The 16,357-nt window shown below is 42.4% G+C and overlaps 1 protein-coding gene across 1 annotated transcript; it reads left to right on the top strand.

The window, feature by feature from the left end:
* The first annotated feature begins 614 nt into the window (after nucleotides 1–614).
* Nucleotides 615–16,331, top strand: aebp1b (AE binding protein 1b). Its single transcript, XM_079554694.1, has 22 exons — nucleotides 615–918; nucleotides 1,996–2,109; nucleotides 2,187–2,243; nucleotides 2,887–3,315; nucleotides 4,232–4,306; nucleotides 4,813–4,878; nucleotides 6,246–6,329; nucleotides 7,947–8,018; nucleotides 8,113–8,222; nucleotides 9,469–9,608; nucleotides 10,038–10,122; nucleotides 11,030–11,174; nucleotides 11,252–11,340; nucleotides 11,507–11,630; nucleotides 11,735–11,931; nucleotides 12,002–12,178; nucleotides 12,323–12,486; nucleotides 13,013–13,542; nucleotides 14,291–14,430; nucleotides 14,718–14,817; nucleotides 14,902–15,068; nucleotides 15,777–16,331. The coding sequence occupies exons 1-22, from the start codon at nucleotides 726–728 to the stop codon at nucleotides 16,161–16,163; spliced, it is 3,645 nt and encodes a 1,214-aa protein (XP_079410820.1). The 5' UTR covers nucleotides 615–725; the 3' UTR covers nucleotides 16,164–16,331.
* Nucleotides 16,332–16,357: the final 26 nt, after the last annotated feature.

The following is a 16,357-nucleotide window of genomic DNA, read 5'->3' on the forward strand; positions in this document are numbered from 1 at the left end:
TTGTAAAACTAATTCCATAAATATCAGGCAACTTTATTGTCATCAACATTAACTACAAATACAGTCCAATGAAATGCAGTGAGTCTATACATCCAAGTCAGAGATAAACTCAGTGGATGAAAATCATTGGTTTGAAAGTTCTGAGGGAAAATTGAATAGGATTTGTATTTCCGGAACCCGATGGCTCTCAAGTTGGGTGGGACTGTTTGTGTTGAGCTCCATGAATGCTGAATTTACCCAGCACTCTCCAGACCATAAAACTAAGAAGACTTCCTCTCCTAATCAAGAGGCACACCCTACAGTCACACAGCCTTACCCCCATAACCCCTCCTCGTCCAAGCCTGCGCCTAAAAACCTGGCTGCACCTGTTGTGACTTGTCGGGCCAGGTTGAAGCCTCTCCTCTGTCCTTAACGTTGTTTTTTCAGCTGACCGCATCCACGGGACACTTTGGGGCCCAGTCTTTTCATGTGTCTAGATAACTGGTTTTGTCCCTGCATCTCTTTTACCCTCCTCCCTCCTTTCAGACCCTTAACGCCCTCCCACTTGCATCTCTGACTCGCCCCGTCCGACAGCGTGGGGTGGAGGAGCAGTAGACCTCTCTGCAGCTGGAGTGCAGGCCACATTCATGGGAAGCTGAGGAAACTTTAAAACCATATTAGACACAGGGGGCTAGAAGATAAAAAAAAAGTTAAAACTCAACTTGGGTGTTGCGCAACTTGCAGGGATGAAAAGTCAGACACTGCTTGCATCCGTGGTGGTCTTATCCTGTCTACTGCTGGTGCCCCAGGGTGGAGAGAGCGCAGGGGGGATTGTCTCTCTCCATCACCCCCCTGAGGACAGTGGGGCGGGGGTGCAACTCCAGGATGACCCTCAGAATGACCTACTACCGGACGAGCTTACAGACACACTTAAGACAGGTGAGTTTAACCACACACCATCTGGCATTTACCTGAGGGCGACTAATTCACTCCAGACCGCGTCCTGGCAAGTGTCCTTTACAGCACGAAGTCTTTCCACTATGTACAACTGTGTTTAATGGTTATAGCCACTCTTTTCTGTAGATGTTGCAAACCCTACATCAAAATAAGACTCAGTCCATTGATTAAGCCCGATTAATGGTTACCTATCCAAGTTTAGGGGTGTGTTGAGGTGCTACTGATGTATTCACTGGCTTATAAGGGCTTTTAGGACAGTAATCCGGAATAACAAAGGTCTACTAAAGGCAAGTTTCCATGCAATTGGAAATTGGTTGCAGTGATCTGGCATCTGGAAATGCTCTCGATCTGGGCACACCAATTCTTTTTCGTGACACCGGTGAAGGCAGCGTTTGTGAAATTAAACAAAATCAATAATTAATTAATATATTCACAATATAATGGAAAAATACTTTAAAACTGTATTTTCTGTTTGCATTTAAGCTTAGGTTTATTAACTATGACTTTTTTCCCCACTTCTTTTTTCTTAAGGGATAGACATTATACAGGCATTAAGGTGGGGGTGAAGAGGTTAAGTGATAGACACATCAGATAAAAGGTGCATATTTACATAAGTGAGGAGGACACAGAACACAATAGAAATGACAAGTGGAATACATATGGGGCAGGGGGGTTGTCTGTGATTGGATGAATTAAGTAAAACTACCCAACAGAACTAAACGAACTGATCATGTGTTGCCATTGACACCATGACACCAGCCTTTAACTTTTTTCCCAACTATGACCATTCATGAACAAAAGGGGGGTGCGTGTTCACCATCTTTATTACTTGCTTTTTACTGCGTTGTAGATGATGACTCAAGAAGCTTGGTCTAGGATGAACTCCTGTACGACTGAGAGCTTACACAGACATACCTCTCATAAAAGTAAATATGTAACTACAGACGGTTTGGGTCTGTCCAGAGGCCACATGGGGGGACCTGACTTACTGGTCATCGCTGTTATAGATTAGAACTCTCACTTAGTATTGATCCAATGTGACACACTGTATCTCTTCAGTCCGGGTAAGGAGAGCGCCAGAAGAGGGCAAGAAGAAGAAAAAGGACAAGAAAAACAAGAAAGACAAAAAGAAGAAGAAAGAAAAGACGACCACTGTCCCTCCGACTACGACAGGTGAGCGCTGGACAATAGACCAGGAGGGAAACACATAAATTAAACGTCTGAGAGTCGTGTTGATCTTGTGTCTGCAGCTTTTCCAACGGAGCCGCCCACAGAGCCCTACACCGACTACCCCTATCCCGATCCTGGTGAGTGACACAGGCATTCCTCAATAAACCAGAGACAGTATTTCAAAGGCTAAGTGCGACGTAGAGTTGTGGCTAAGGCTGCAGGGGCCATAAATTGTGTAGATATAAAGATGTTGTGACAAAGCAAACACTAGAATAAAAAACATGATCCTTCAAAGCAATGCAATGAAACGATTATACTGTACTGTACCAATAACCAAAACTAACTATCTATCTATCTATCTATCTATCTATCTATCTATCTATCTATCTATCTATCTATCTATCTATCTATCTATCTATCTATCTATCTATCTATCTATCTATCTATCTATCTATCTATCTATCTATCTATCTATCTATCTATCTATCTATCTATCTATCTATCTATCTCTATCGACAAATTGTTTCATAAGAACAGTAAAGCTGACAATCAAAAGCTGTCAATACAATTCATGTGTCATTCTTGGCCTGAAAGCCTTGGAAAATAGTCCCGTAAACTACTTATGGGCCTAAGAAATTGAAGATAAAATTAGCTATAACACGGCATAATCCGGGTGTGTGACTTTTTAATCTGAGTTCCAGATTGTTCTTTTCTTGTGAGGTAAAAATAGCCTTGACACTCATGCAAGACCCTTCCTACTCTTACTTTCCACTCTGTCAGACAACGACTACTGGAAATCAGAGGATGACTACTGGGGGGCTGACACGACCCCGTCCCGACCACAGACCGAGGCCCCCAGCACAGACGCCCCCTTCACAGACTTCCCCTTTCCTGACGCCCCCATCCAGGAGGTCCTCTTCACAGACGCCCCCTTCACAGACGCCCCGTACGACAACTGGAAGCCTGAGGAGGAGGAGGACCGGGCCGCCCCCATCACCGACTCATACGACGATTATTGGAAGCCAGACCGACCTGAAACAGAGCCAACGGTGACCGAGAGAATTGACGACTACTGGAAACCCGATGAGAGTGACCCGTACGCCCCAGTGACAGACAGCTATGACTCCTGGAGCGACACCGAGCCCACTGCCCCGGCCCCGGAGGTGGACGGGAACACCGGGACCGACGACAGCGACTACTGGGATGCATGTATGTAATAAAAGAGAAAATCTTGACATAATGAATCCGTTTGGTGAAGCTTTGACCAAAAATAACAGACGAGCAGGATGATGTGCAAACAAATAATAGTAAATAAAGGTGTATTATGTACAATGAATTCAAGACAGTTCTAAGTAACTTGTTAAACCTAAATAAATCCTTTTCGTAGTCCTTCTGGGGGTAGTACAAGTGTTAATGGGATGATTGGGGGATCTTTCATCTCCCCCTGGTATCTCTGGCCAGAAAACCACAATAGCAATTTCCCTGCCACCGGGTCGGAGGCCCCAATACACACTAATGGAATCACGAAGAAGAAGCTAACAGGCTAATGGGCAAAGCTAACTGAGGGCTAGCGCCACTTAAACAGTATTTACAGCCAAGTTTGAGAGAAAAAAATTATCTCCATTGTGTAATTGGATGTACGATATCCCTCTCTCCCTTTGTCTTTTCTCTCAGCGTAGTATTTACTCTCACGGACAATTAATGAGTTAAAAAACGTGCACCTGCAGTGGCGCTTATGGCCTCTAGAAGCATGAATTACTTAGTTCTGCAAATTACTATGCAATAGAGCTGTACAGTTGTCTGACAGCAGTGGGGATGAAGAACCTGCTGTCGCGCTCCCTCTTGCACCCTGCAGGCTGTATAATTTAGTTTAATAAGCCCAAACAAGGGCTGATGTTAAAAATCAAATCATTCTTTCATATTCAGGTTTGGGATTGTTGCAAACCGGTCTATGAAGATTTGGAGCTTACTTCTTTATCTAAATTCACAAAAAGCTACATCCTCTCCAACTTTTGAGTGAAATACCACATTCCCTCTCACCTTTTTTAAAATTATACATTTTGTCTTCTTTTATTTCATGTGTGACTTAGTCTTAAAAGCAAATGTATTATTTCCACTTCTGCAGACGAGGTCCCTGATAATCTCCCCTTCCCGGACGGTAAAGAAGTCAGTCCTGAAATAAAAGTCGAAACTATTCCAGGTAACTCCATCTGCTCTCAAACATTTCAAGAAAAATGTGTCGGAACTTTCAATTAGACTCTTTGTGAACCACCGGGGACTTTAGTGACGCAGATTTGTGTTTTAAATACAGGAGCAGATGAGTAGTAATAGTAGTAATAGGACATATGGGAATTCCATTATAGTGTCTGACTGAGTTAACCTGCCCTACTTTCGGAGCTGGGGAGTGGGCGGCTTTGCTTTGGTTTGGCCATGTCAACAAAACTGTAAAATTAAAAAGGGCTTGTCATCAGTCTGCTGCTCTGTTATAAATGCAAATTAAATATTTAACAACTTAATTAGACGATGGGTGTAGCAGTAGCGTTTACATCCGTCCAAATGTAAAGCAGATGCTGTGGCTTTCGGCAAATTAGAGCTAGAAACCTGTAGGGCGATATAGATTAACCGTGTAATCTCCTCACAGCTCTCTTTCATGTCATGCTAAATGAAAGTGACTGATCTACTTTGTTTTTACGTTGGTGTTTCCAGAGGAGCCCACTGCCACCGCTCCGTATGAGGGGACCTGGTATGAGGACTATGACGAATATGGCATGAGTACGTATAAAAACATTGTGTTTAACGTCGTGTCCAGTATCACGAAAAACAGAGACAAAACCCCAACAAAGAGTGCACATTTACAATAGATCCGAATCTGGCTGAGATGTAAAGAATAGTCTCTGCCTCCATACATTACATTGTGGTCACCCGTCAGACCCAGGGACATGTCACTTAATAATTAGCTTACCATTGAAAGATTGTTGTTGTAATGTGTAAGTTTCCTCCGGTTTCCTCTACCACTAAAACATGAACAATAGGTTAATCAGCCAGGTGATTATGACCTGGCTCCACATCTGGAGATGGGTCCCCAAGCGCCGGCCTACACTGGCAGCTCACTGCTCCTACAGGGTTGCCCCAGCTGCATTGACCATGGATCAAATGCAGATCATTAATTTCCCTACAGGGATTAATGAAGTATAGTGTGATTCTGTTAAAGCATCTGATGATGAAAAAAATGCAGTATTTTCCTCACAGTCAGTGCTTAGTTTTGTTAATTCAAATGTTGATCATAAGGCTGCTAATCAATAAACTATCTTAACTATTTATCTACAGTCATTTGTGATAAAGGACCACGACCGTAAAAGGTCCTGCGACTTTTGTCTGTCATTTACAGAGGGGAAAAAAAGTATTTGGCCAAAATCCAATACAATGTCTATGTGAAACTGACCAAATACTTTTTTTCCCCACTGTATATCCCGACCCATCAGCTGTTAATCCCTAGTCTAGACTCTAAACTGGTGGTTCTCAAAAGTTTCAAATAATAATAACAGCTTACACTTGCATTGCGCTTTACAAACTTGACAAGTTCATATTCACTCCATGCACGGTGATGGTATTATTGTAGCCAGAGCTGCCCTGGGCTAGACTGACAGTCAGTCTGTGTCAACGGCACCTATGACCACCACTAATCACGCGCAACATTTCACAACAAATCAATTAATCAATCAATCAAATTTTATTTGTATAGCGCCCACAGCCAGAAGGTGCCCAGAGCGCTTTCCAGGATAAAAACAAATACCACTTCATCAAATGTTTGACCTTCCAAGTGCCACGAATTGGATTAAATTATGCCTAAACTTCGTGAAAGCAATGTGTAAACCAGAAAAACACCTAAATCCTCAACACAATTATCTCCAATTAAAATAAATAAAACATAATAAAATTGCAGATAACCCTGAGTGCCAGATGTGTAGTTTGAATATAATATACTAATTATTTTTTGTAATTTGCATTTAAAAGAAGCCTTTTCTTTGCCATTGACTGAAGGCTGAAATAATTCACAAGTCACAAATGTTCCAATAAACATTATATAGACACTATCCGTCTCATCACAGCTTGTTTTAATGGTTTTGTTGTGTGTGCAGGAAAAAAAGAGACAGACGGCGACTCAGACTGGATGGAAAAAGAGAGGGAGCGAGCGGAGAAAGAGAGAGAGAGGGAGGAGAGGGGTAAGACAACCTAGATGTGAACTTTTTGTTGCATAATGCGGAGCTCATAACTCCTTCAACAACCATGTCAGACTCCGTGTGATACTGGCGTTACCAAAGCAAAGAATTTGGCCTGTGACCGGAGAGTTAAAGTACAACAGATAACGGCATTAGGCCTGAGCTGTGTGTGTAATGTCAATGTAAGGTTAGGATGTTCCTTTATATGAAGACAGGGCTAAAGTCTTGAGCAGGTCTTGAGGAAATGTCGTGTAAAAACAAGTGTAGTATCAATGATGCATGTAATTGGAAAAGTGGAGGATAAAAAGACATTCGATCTCTGTCAAGGCATTACAAGATTTAAACATGCGGGGCCCAAACCAGAACTAAGACCGGTGTAAATTGCATTTCCATTAAGGCATGAAAAAAGCTTACATATCCATGCATGAACTCCAACTGAAACTATTTTTTTTTTCCCTTTTAACTGGTAGCAGCTTTCCCCCCCGCACACTAAGATTTGATTACAAATTGGAAAAATTTAAAATATGCACATCAAACTGTGTGCCAAATGAAAAAAGGAGATTTAGCAAGACCATTATTTTGCGTGTTTGGCTGGAGAGAGAATCATCTGAGGCAAGGCAGGTCACCCCGCTGCTATCTGCAAACAGGGGATTAGCGCGGGCGATAAAGACGTGCAACAGCCGGGACAAATTAAAAACAAAGGGAAAGGGACATGACACACGAGAGCAGCGATGTTGTAACTCTGCAATCCTGATCACAGCTCTGCGCACTTCACGCGTTTTTGTTTTTTTTGCCACGTGCTGCGATGTAATTTTAGACGTATGACTCTGGGAACGCAAGGGTCAAAGGGGCCTTTTCCTGTGGGTGAGGTTCAGTGCAAAGGTTGTAGGTGACATTCATTAGCAGCTTGTGTTAAGGTCAAGTTTTTCAAAGTCTTGGCTTTCATGTCAAAACGAAAATATCCTGCTGTGCAAAATTGAAGTGTTGAGAAAAAAGGTCATTAAGGGGTGGATATGAAAATGACTAACTTTGACGTACATGGATTCTTTGAATTCAGTGGGGTTTTATATAAGTTAGTTAGTCATTCTAAACGGGTATCCACCATTGACGATATACACAGATCACAGATAAATACAGTATTTTAATCTGTACAAATGACAGAAACTTTAGTAAACATTAAACACATTTAGCATTATCCCTTCAACATAGCAAGATAGGACTAAGGTACTTAATTTATTTTTTACACAACTGTTTTTCATTGTAATACACCACCCTTTGTCATTTGTGCAGCCATGGCAATTTTATATGTTGCTTTTAACATTAGAAAGACTATAAAGACATTGACAACTGCTTGCCCTACATTTAGCTGAAGATTGTATGTTATCACTTGTAAAACTTGCAAAAGAAACGGTGAGGAAATCATCGCGTTATGCTGATAATGGATTTGGCAACCCTGTAATTGTGGGTTTGTTGATTTTGTGCTGAATAACATTAGACTTGGAACTGGAAGATATCAAACCCATCTGGATTGCTTTTTTTTTTTTACCGTAATTCTCTCCTCCGGCGAAGTGATATTGAGCGAATGCATAACAGATCAAATAGTTAGTTGTATTGTTTCAGAACGAGCAAAGAAACTGAAGGAGGCTGAGGAGCGTGCAAGGAACAGACCCCGAATCTTCAAAGAGCCAAAAAGTACAACACAATTTCCTCAAGTATTGACATCAGATTTACCAGTCACACAACTGAGACCTTATTTTGTTCCTATTTCATGTTTTTCCTCAATCAGAGTGCCCTCCTTTGGGGATGGAGTCACACAGGATTGACTCCGACCAACTTTCAGCCTCCTCCGTGTCCCAATACAGGTTCTCACCACAGAGGGCACGGCTCAACATGCAGGTACTCTTTTCCACATAGAGCTACTCCTGTCCCCTTCCACCTGTAGGGGATCGACATGTAAACCAGGATGGACATCAGATTAGACCGGGACTATATCAGGACTTTGCCACGTCACACACCTGACCAAAGAGTCATAAGAGCAGCTGCAGACCATAGGTACTCTCCTCACGATAGCCCTGTCCTGATTCTAGCTGTGCTTCCATCTGCTGCAGCCATCACTTACTGCCACTGCCAAGCCTTCAAATAAACACTAGCCGCCAGCCACATGTTGGAAAAATAATTATTGTTATTGCTGAGCCAGTCGGTTTCATTAACTCTTTGTCTATAGTATTTCAGAAAAGAGTTTGGTAACACTTCAGAAACACTCGGCCCAGTTAAAGAAATCAATCATTTAATATTTAAAGCCACACTGTGTAACTTTTCACCCAATGAATAGAGAAAAAACAAGCTTGTATTTTATTACAAATATTCTTCTTGTTGAAAATACCTAAACAAACGTGTGTGTTTGCTGTGAGTGGCTCATCTCTATACCTCTGACAGTAACTATACTGGGAGCAGGGACGTCTCCAGCTCGTCTCCAAGGAGTTATTGACTAAAGGCAGCCAAATATAAAGATATAAATAGATTAGGTGCCATGTGTGTTGTATAAATTACCCTTTGACTGTGTAATGTCTTTAAAATGAGAATGGACCCCAGGAAGAGTAGTCTTTGCGTTGGTAAAGACTAATGGGGATCCTTAAATAAAGAAAATAAAGGTTTTCATCCAGGTCCATTCTTGTGTCGAGCTGATCATTAGGAGAAAACTTTGTATTGCTGACAGTATGACTGTTACGCAGAGTGCCTTTAATTCAATTAACACATATTTTGCACAAAAGTTGCAGTAAATTATTAACACCATAAGCTAGCATCTTAAACTGTTTCTAAGCAACTGAAATCCATCGGAAAACTTTATTATATTTATATACAATAAATATGTTGTATATTATTTTAGTGGATCAAAGTGCTACTTGGATGTGAAGAGTTTGTCCTCAGGGAAGGTCACAATTGATCAAAAGCTTTTGTTCCACATGACTGGTCTCAGCCTTCATCGGGGCAAACTCAAGATGCCTCATACAGCCCTAGACTGTGGAATAGTGAGGCACAGTCTATGGGTACAGCCTGTTGGCATTGGTCACATGTCCCCGAGCTGCAAAGTCTGGCCCATACAGTGTTTATAATATCTGTTTCTGGTCTGTGTGGTTCCCAGGGCTCAGATGATGAGGACAGTATGAGAGGCGGAGCGTGGTGCGCCAACGTGGAGGACCGAACGCACTGGTTTGAGATTGATGCTCGAAAAGAAACCGAGTTCACAGGGGTCATAACCCAGGGTCGAGACGCTGCCAATGAGTAAGAACAGCACACATACACAGACAACATAATCAATCTTATTTTAATACTGAGGATGAGAACCAAGAGGGCCTAAAATGGTGTGTTTCAACAAAGGATGGAAGAACGGGCTAGTCATTTAATTGAGAGTAAAAAATATATTGTAGGAAACATTCATTACATTAATACGACCATGTATTATGCTATTTTCTTTTAATTATTTTTTGTTTCTTTGCGCAATCGATATTTGTATGGTTTCAATACGCAAAGATTGCAATTATTTAGGCACTGCAATATTACATGCAAACACTTAACAATCTTGTCCATGTGGTTTTATTTCTAAAACCTGTTAAGCCTGTAGTTTGGACCTCTACAAACATCTGACATAAATAATAGAAATAGTGCAGCCGGTTTACGATGCACCTCTTTCATCCACTTGTTCTCTTTCAGGAGTGATTTTGTGACATCCTACTTCATCGCCTTCAGCAATGACAGCAGGGAATGGACCACTATCCACGATGGATACGACGACTGGGTGAGTTTATTAAAAATAAAAATGTAATCTCAAAGCCATGCTGCAGAACATGTCCTGAGTTATCAAAATGATCCTAATGATCACGAGACACTATTTTTACCATAAGGGATCAATAAAGCAAAAAGCATTAGGAAAGGGCAAAATGTGTTCGAATACCAGCAGTCAAAGCAAACCTGCAACCTCTCCTTGGAGACGAGCTGGTGATGTCCCTCCTCCCAGCAAACTTGCTCACAGCTAGACACACGTTTTTAGATGAATTTTAAAGGTGTGCACATCCAAAACGCAAATGGCCGTGCTGGATCTACAAAAGATTAACTGAAAATGGATAACAGATCCGCACAGACAAGGGTTGGTGAAGGGCTGAAGCCAAACGTTACACGAGGTCAGAGGCAACACTTCCTCGAGAGCCATATTTTAAACATCTCTCATTCAAAGCCTGTGGTGCTTTTGAGCTTTGATAAAAAACCCATAATGTGTATTTATTTATATGAGTGACAATCAGCAATAGTATGAAGCAACGAATGAACGAATAGAATGAAGGCTGTGAAAATTGTTTGTTGAAATTCTGCAGGGAAAAAACATCCAGATATATTTCCTACAGTCAGTAGAGTTTAAAAGATTTTTCTAACTACAAATTAAAAACATGTATGCTTTTTGTTTGCGGATAAAAATACTATGACTTACTTTCGGTTTAAAACTGACCTAGGAGCTACTGACAATGCAGATCTATCCATTTTATCCACATGATAATTTTTCATGTGTTTATCCATGAAAATGTATCCAATTTAAACACAAACAGAGGATATTATTTATTTTATATGATTAAATGTTACGTAGCGTGGGTTTGAACAATAAGTGTGTGTATTTTTGTGAACTGACTTGTTGACTGACTAGTTTGTATTTCCAGTTGTTCTTTGCAAACAATGATAAAGAGACCCCGGTCATGAACCGTTTGGCTGCACCAGTTATAGCCCGCTACATCCGAATCATCCCTCAAAGCTGGAATGGGACGCTGTGTATGCGTCTGGAGGTCCTGGGCTGTCCCATACAGGGTTAGCATCAAACACATATTCTCAGTAATTCAAATCTCAGAGCATTGTACAAAGCTTTTTGTTTGGCTTCATCACAGATCTGGCTGAGGTCCAGTATAGACCAAATGAAGTGACACCAGTGGATTACTTGAAGTTTAAACATCACAGCTACTCAGATATGATTATGGTAAGTATCAGCCCCTCATGAGCACATTTACTTTTATACAATTTTTAATCACTAGATGACATTATAACATAGTAAACAACAATATGAGTTTGACCTACTGTACATTGATCAATATTGGTCCTGTGACATCATCCATGGTATATTATATATGTATTCTTGTATTTAGCTGATGAAATCAGTGAATGACGAGTGTCCAAACATAACCAGCATCTACAGCCTTGGACGCAGCTCCAATGGTCTGGACATTATAGCCATGATCATTTCTGGAAATCCCACAGAACATGAAATAGGTGAGTGAAATTTCACTTGCCGCCCTTTTCATCTAGTAATTTCAAAATGCCAAGAGCTTGTTGGGTGTTCTGCGATTACATCCATTATCACTTTTTTTGCCCAGGTGAGCCCGAGGTACGGCTTACGGCAGGTCTCCATGGAAACGAGGCGGTGGGCCGGGAGCTGCTGCTGTTGTTGATGCAGTTTCTTTGTAAAGAGTACAAGGACCGAAATCCCCGAATCCAGCACTTGATAGAGGGAATAAGGCTACACCTGGTGCCCTCCCTAAACCCGGACGGACACGAGAAGGCTTTTGAGGCGGTCAGTGGGGATTTAGGACAAACCAGAAAACATAATAAAAGCTTAACTACTTCTTACACGTCTACCACAGGGATCAGAGCTGAGTGGATGGACCACAGGTCATTTCACAGAGGACGGCTTTGACATTTTTGAGAACTTCCCAGATCTAAACACCATCTTATGGGACGCTGAAGACAAGGGCCTCGTTCCAAAACTGATGCCAAACCATCACATACCAATCCCGGAGAACATGGAGGCCAACAGCTCGGTGAGGACAGTTGCCTGCCTTACAGAGAGAACGTCACATGTTGTTGCGATGCGGACATGATCACATGTGACGTACAGCAGGGTCCTTCCACATGTGGTTAGACTGAATTATGGCTTTGATCTGGATTGTCTTTCTCCGTTTCAGATTGCAGTGGAGACCAGGGCCATAATCTCATGGATGACAAACCATCCATTTGTGCTGGGTGCCAACTTCCAAGGCGGGGAGACAATTGTGGCCTATCCTTATGATAACTTGCGTCTGAACAAGCCTGCCGAGAGCCAGAGAGTCCGCAGCCGCAAGAAGAGACAGTAAACTATAACTTTATTACCTCTTCATAATACTGCACGCTTTGAAATTTTCTAGCATCTTACATCCTTGCTTCATAATAACAAAAACATTTTGCATGATGTAAAAATTGTTTTAAATATTGTGTTTTATCCAATCAGAAAGTATAAGAGACCCACACTTAGGGTTGCCAGGTCCTATTGCTAAAATCCGTTTGAAAATGAACATAAAAGGACTCTCTCCTGCTTCCACAATTCCAGCACGTCCAGCATGTCCCCAAATAAGTCCTAATTGAAGCTGGTGCAGGTCTAACGAGTTATGGCTTATTTCTGGAGGTTGTTGACTTTCGAATGAGTAATGACAGGTTTACACACTGCATAATGAAACTTGTGCTTGGTTTCTGGCGATTATCCAACCCAAGTTCAATTGTAGGTTTAGCACCTCTTCATTCTCTGTCACAGGGAGTAAGCACCTCAAGTCCTCTTTCTAAAAAGTCCATCTCCCTACATTTGTCTTTGATACTCATCAGTCCGTCCCTTCTCGTTTCAGATATGAGGAAGAAGACAGGTTCGATGTGACCGAATGGGGCAGGGGGTACCAGGAGGAGCCCGAGGAGGACTGGAGGGGCAGAGGTTACGCCGAGCCTGAGGAGGAGTGGCGCGGACACGGATATGACCGTGGTTACGATCACGGACATGACCGCGGTTACGATCACGGACATGACCACGGTTACAACCGCGGGTACGAACAGGAACGCGACCACGGTTACGAACACGGTTACGATCACGGATACGACCCGAGCCAGGGATACGGGCACAGAGAGGACGAGGATGAGGAGCAGCGAAGGGCAGGCGGAGGAGGAGGAGGAGGAGGAGGAGGAGGGGGGGGGTACGAATATGCAGAGCCCGAAGACGAGCTCAAAACGAGCGCGGATGAGTCGCTGTTCAGATGGCTGGCCGTGTCCTACGCCTCCACGCACCTTTCCATGACGCACAACTTCCACGGGTCCTGCCACGGGGACACCGCAGCGGGAGCCTACGGCATCGTCAACAGGGCCAAGTGGAAGCCCGTCACTGGAAGTAAGACATCGAGCTTTATGTACAAAAGACTTAAGCGTGAATTGTAATAGATAATAAATGGCCGCAGTTGGCGCTCTCGTCTCACATCAGGAAGGGCCTGGATTGGACTGGGTGGGTACTTTCCAACAAGCAGTAGGCTGCCCTCTGGGTTCAGGACGCTTCCAAAAAACAGATTCAGGAATTTCAGGGGGAGTCTCCTGGTTTATACAGGGCAAATAAACAAATTGGTAATGTTATAGGTGGCCCAGTTGCCAGATTTGTTGTATGGTTCCTACTCAACCCTGAGCCGTAGTAGCCAATGTAGTATACGAGGGCCAGAAAACGTATATGGCCTGTTAGATTGTTATGTAAACCAGTGGAGAGCCTAAAGGCCCTGTACCTATTTTTTTTAATTAACAGCAAAAGGGAGCAAGTAAATTCTTAATTGGTATCTGTGATCAAAACACAGTCCTTACTTTATGAAGACATTTCTAAAATCATTCTCCACATGGATGAGTTTGTACATGTTTCACAACTTTCAGGAAGCAATAGTGTCAACATGAAATAAACAGCAACTAACCTGTAACCAATAATTAGATGCACAGAGCACAAAGGCCTTTTGCGTGAAGTAAAGAAAATACATACATTTAACTTGTGTAAAATCAGGTATATGGCTTTGATAGAAATGTTTGGGATATTGTATTGCACTCACTATGATTTGACCATAGCGTACTCTAGTGGTCACGATGTGCATTACGCTGTGTGCTAGGCATGAATGACTTCAGCTACCTGCACACGAACTGCTTGGAGTTGTCCATCTTCCTGGGCTGTGACAAGTTCCCACATGAGAGTGAGCTGGCGCGAGAGTGGGAGAAGAACAGAGAAGCCATGCTCATCTTTTTGGAACAGGTCAGTGGCACGTTCAACCCAAATCCAACAATGTGAAGTGTTTTCATTTTTTCGTGTTACTTACGGAATAGGTCTGCACAATATATCGCCAAATTATAGTTACCGCAATATTAAAGTTACGCAGAATAATGTTAGGTCTGACAGAGATGTAACACTTTTACAAAATAAAGTGTAAATCTGAGAAGCAGCGCGTGAATCTCAAAGAGTAAGAAAAATCCCTGCAACCCTTTTTCTGCTTGCATGGTGAAGCACACAGGAAAAAGGACATTGTCTACTTGTTTTTAAAGGTACATCGTGGAATCAGGGGCATCGTGAAGGACGAACAAGGCAACGCCATTGGAAACGCAACTATTTCTGTGGAGGGAGTGAATCACGATGTCACCACAGGTCAGATGTAAAAAACAGCGTGCATTAAAATGATTCATAAAACTGAAATAACAAATGCTAAACTCCTCTCCTCTGCACGTGTAGCTCCAACAGGGGACTACTGGCGGTTGTTGAACCCAGGGGAGTATCGAGTGACGGCGCGGGCTGAGGGCTTCACGCCAAAGACCCAGCTCTGTGTGGTTGGATACCAGCCAGGAGCCACAGCCTGCAGCTTCAACCTGGCCAAGTCCAACTGGGACCGGATTAAGCAGGTAAGACAAAAGCGTCTCCGTCTGGATGCACATTGCATTCTTTATATATTTGTTTATATTAGGGCAACATGCTGGTGAAGCAATTATACTTTAATAAGTATTAAAGGAACCATTTTAATTGCAGTTGTAAAAGGTCACAATTGACTCTGTCCATAACTTCTATTCATAAGAAGTGATTTCCTGTTTCAATCCAGCACACCAAAATAAAAGCACCATCTTATTCATTAGTTCAGCAGTTCATTAGTTCAACTTTCTTTCTTTCTATGAACAGACAAAACCCTTAAAATGTGTGTATTTAATTATATTCTTGTAATGTTGCAAGTACCTGCTGAACTAATTGGTGTGCTGGATCGAAACAGGAAGTCACTTCTTGGGCGGATTGGAAGTTATGCACAGAGTCAATTTGTGGCGTTTTCCCACCACCAGGGGGCCCTCAAAGCAAGTTTGAAAGACCTATGAACCTTTAGGACTATTGCCATTAATCAACTTGAAGGACCAATATTTAGGTCAGCTGTAGATAAGGACAGCAGCACTACCAAATGACCTACTTTCTTGGCTATCAGTAACATAAAGACACTTTATCAATAAAAAAAAATAGATAAACGCACCGGTCGAACCCAGAATATTAGTTTGGAGCCCTGTGTTGTAAAATCTACTGTCCAGACCAAAATGTTCTTTGTTTTGAATACATATTTCATTTATCTGCAGATCATGGCTCTGCATGGAAATAAACCTATCCGCCTAGTCACCCACGGCAACACCAGGACCTCTGTCGTCCACGGGAACCAGATCCACGGAAACAGACGTGTGGTTGTTAACAACGGTATTTCGTCAACAAACCCTCGCCTGAGCCCTGAGCGGCTGAGGAGGATCAGGATAGCTCGCCTCCGTCGCCTTCGCAGACAGAGGTTACTGAGGCTGAGAGCAACAACAACTACATTACCTCCAACGACAACAACCACAATACCCACAACCCCCGAGTCCACTACTTCCTGGTATGACTCGTGGATGATCGAGGGACAATCTTCCACACCCGGCGGCTTTACAGACTCCATCGTGGATTATAACTACGAGTACAAGATCGATGACTATTAGAACAAACTGCCTGTTCTCCTCTCACTTCTCTCTGCACTGTTGATACAAAGATGAGGTTTGTCTGAATGGCTATTGGGCTCCCAAAAAAATTTACTCTTTGTGTACACATAAAATGTTTGTCTCTTTTTATAAATATAGACTTATTTATTCATGTTCAGTCACACCCATTTCTGACCTGTTTTCAATGAATTATG

Source organism: Gobius niger (genome assembly GCF_951799975.1).
Source record: "Gobius niger genome assembly, chromosome: 1".
Classification (NCBI taxonomy): domain Eukaryota; kingdom Metazoa; phylum Chordata; class Actinopteri; order Gobiiformes; family Gobiidae; genus Gobius; species Gobius niger.

Bases quoted from the DNA above. Each gene is read 5' to 3' on its own strand.
- aebp1b (XM_079554694.1), top strand. From the start codon at position 726: ATGAAAAGTCAGACACTGCTTGCATCCGTGGTGGTCTTATCCTGTCTA. The intron at 919-1,995 runs GTGAGTTTAACC...GTATCTCTTCAG, and splicing joins TACAGACACACTTAAGACAG to TCCGGGTAAGGAGAGCGCCA. The intron at 15,069-15,776 runs GTAAGACAAAAG...ATTTATCTGCAG, and splicing joins ACTGGGACCGGATTAAGCAG to ATCATGGCTCTGCATGGAAA.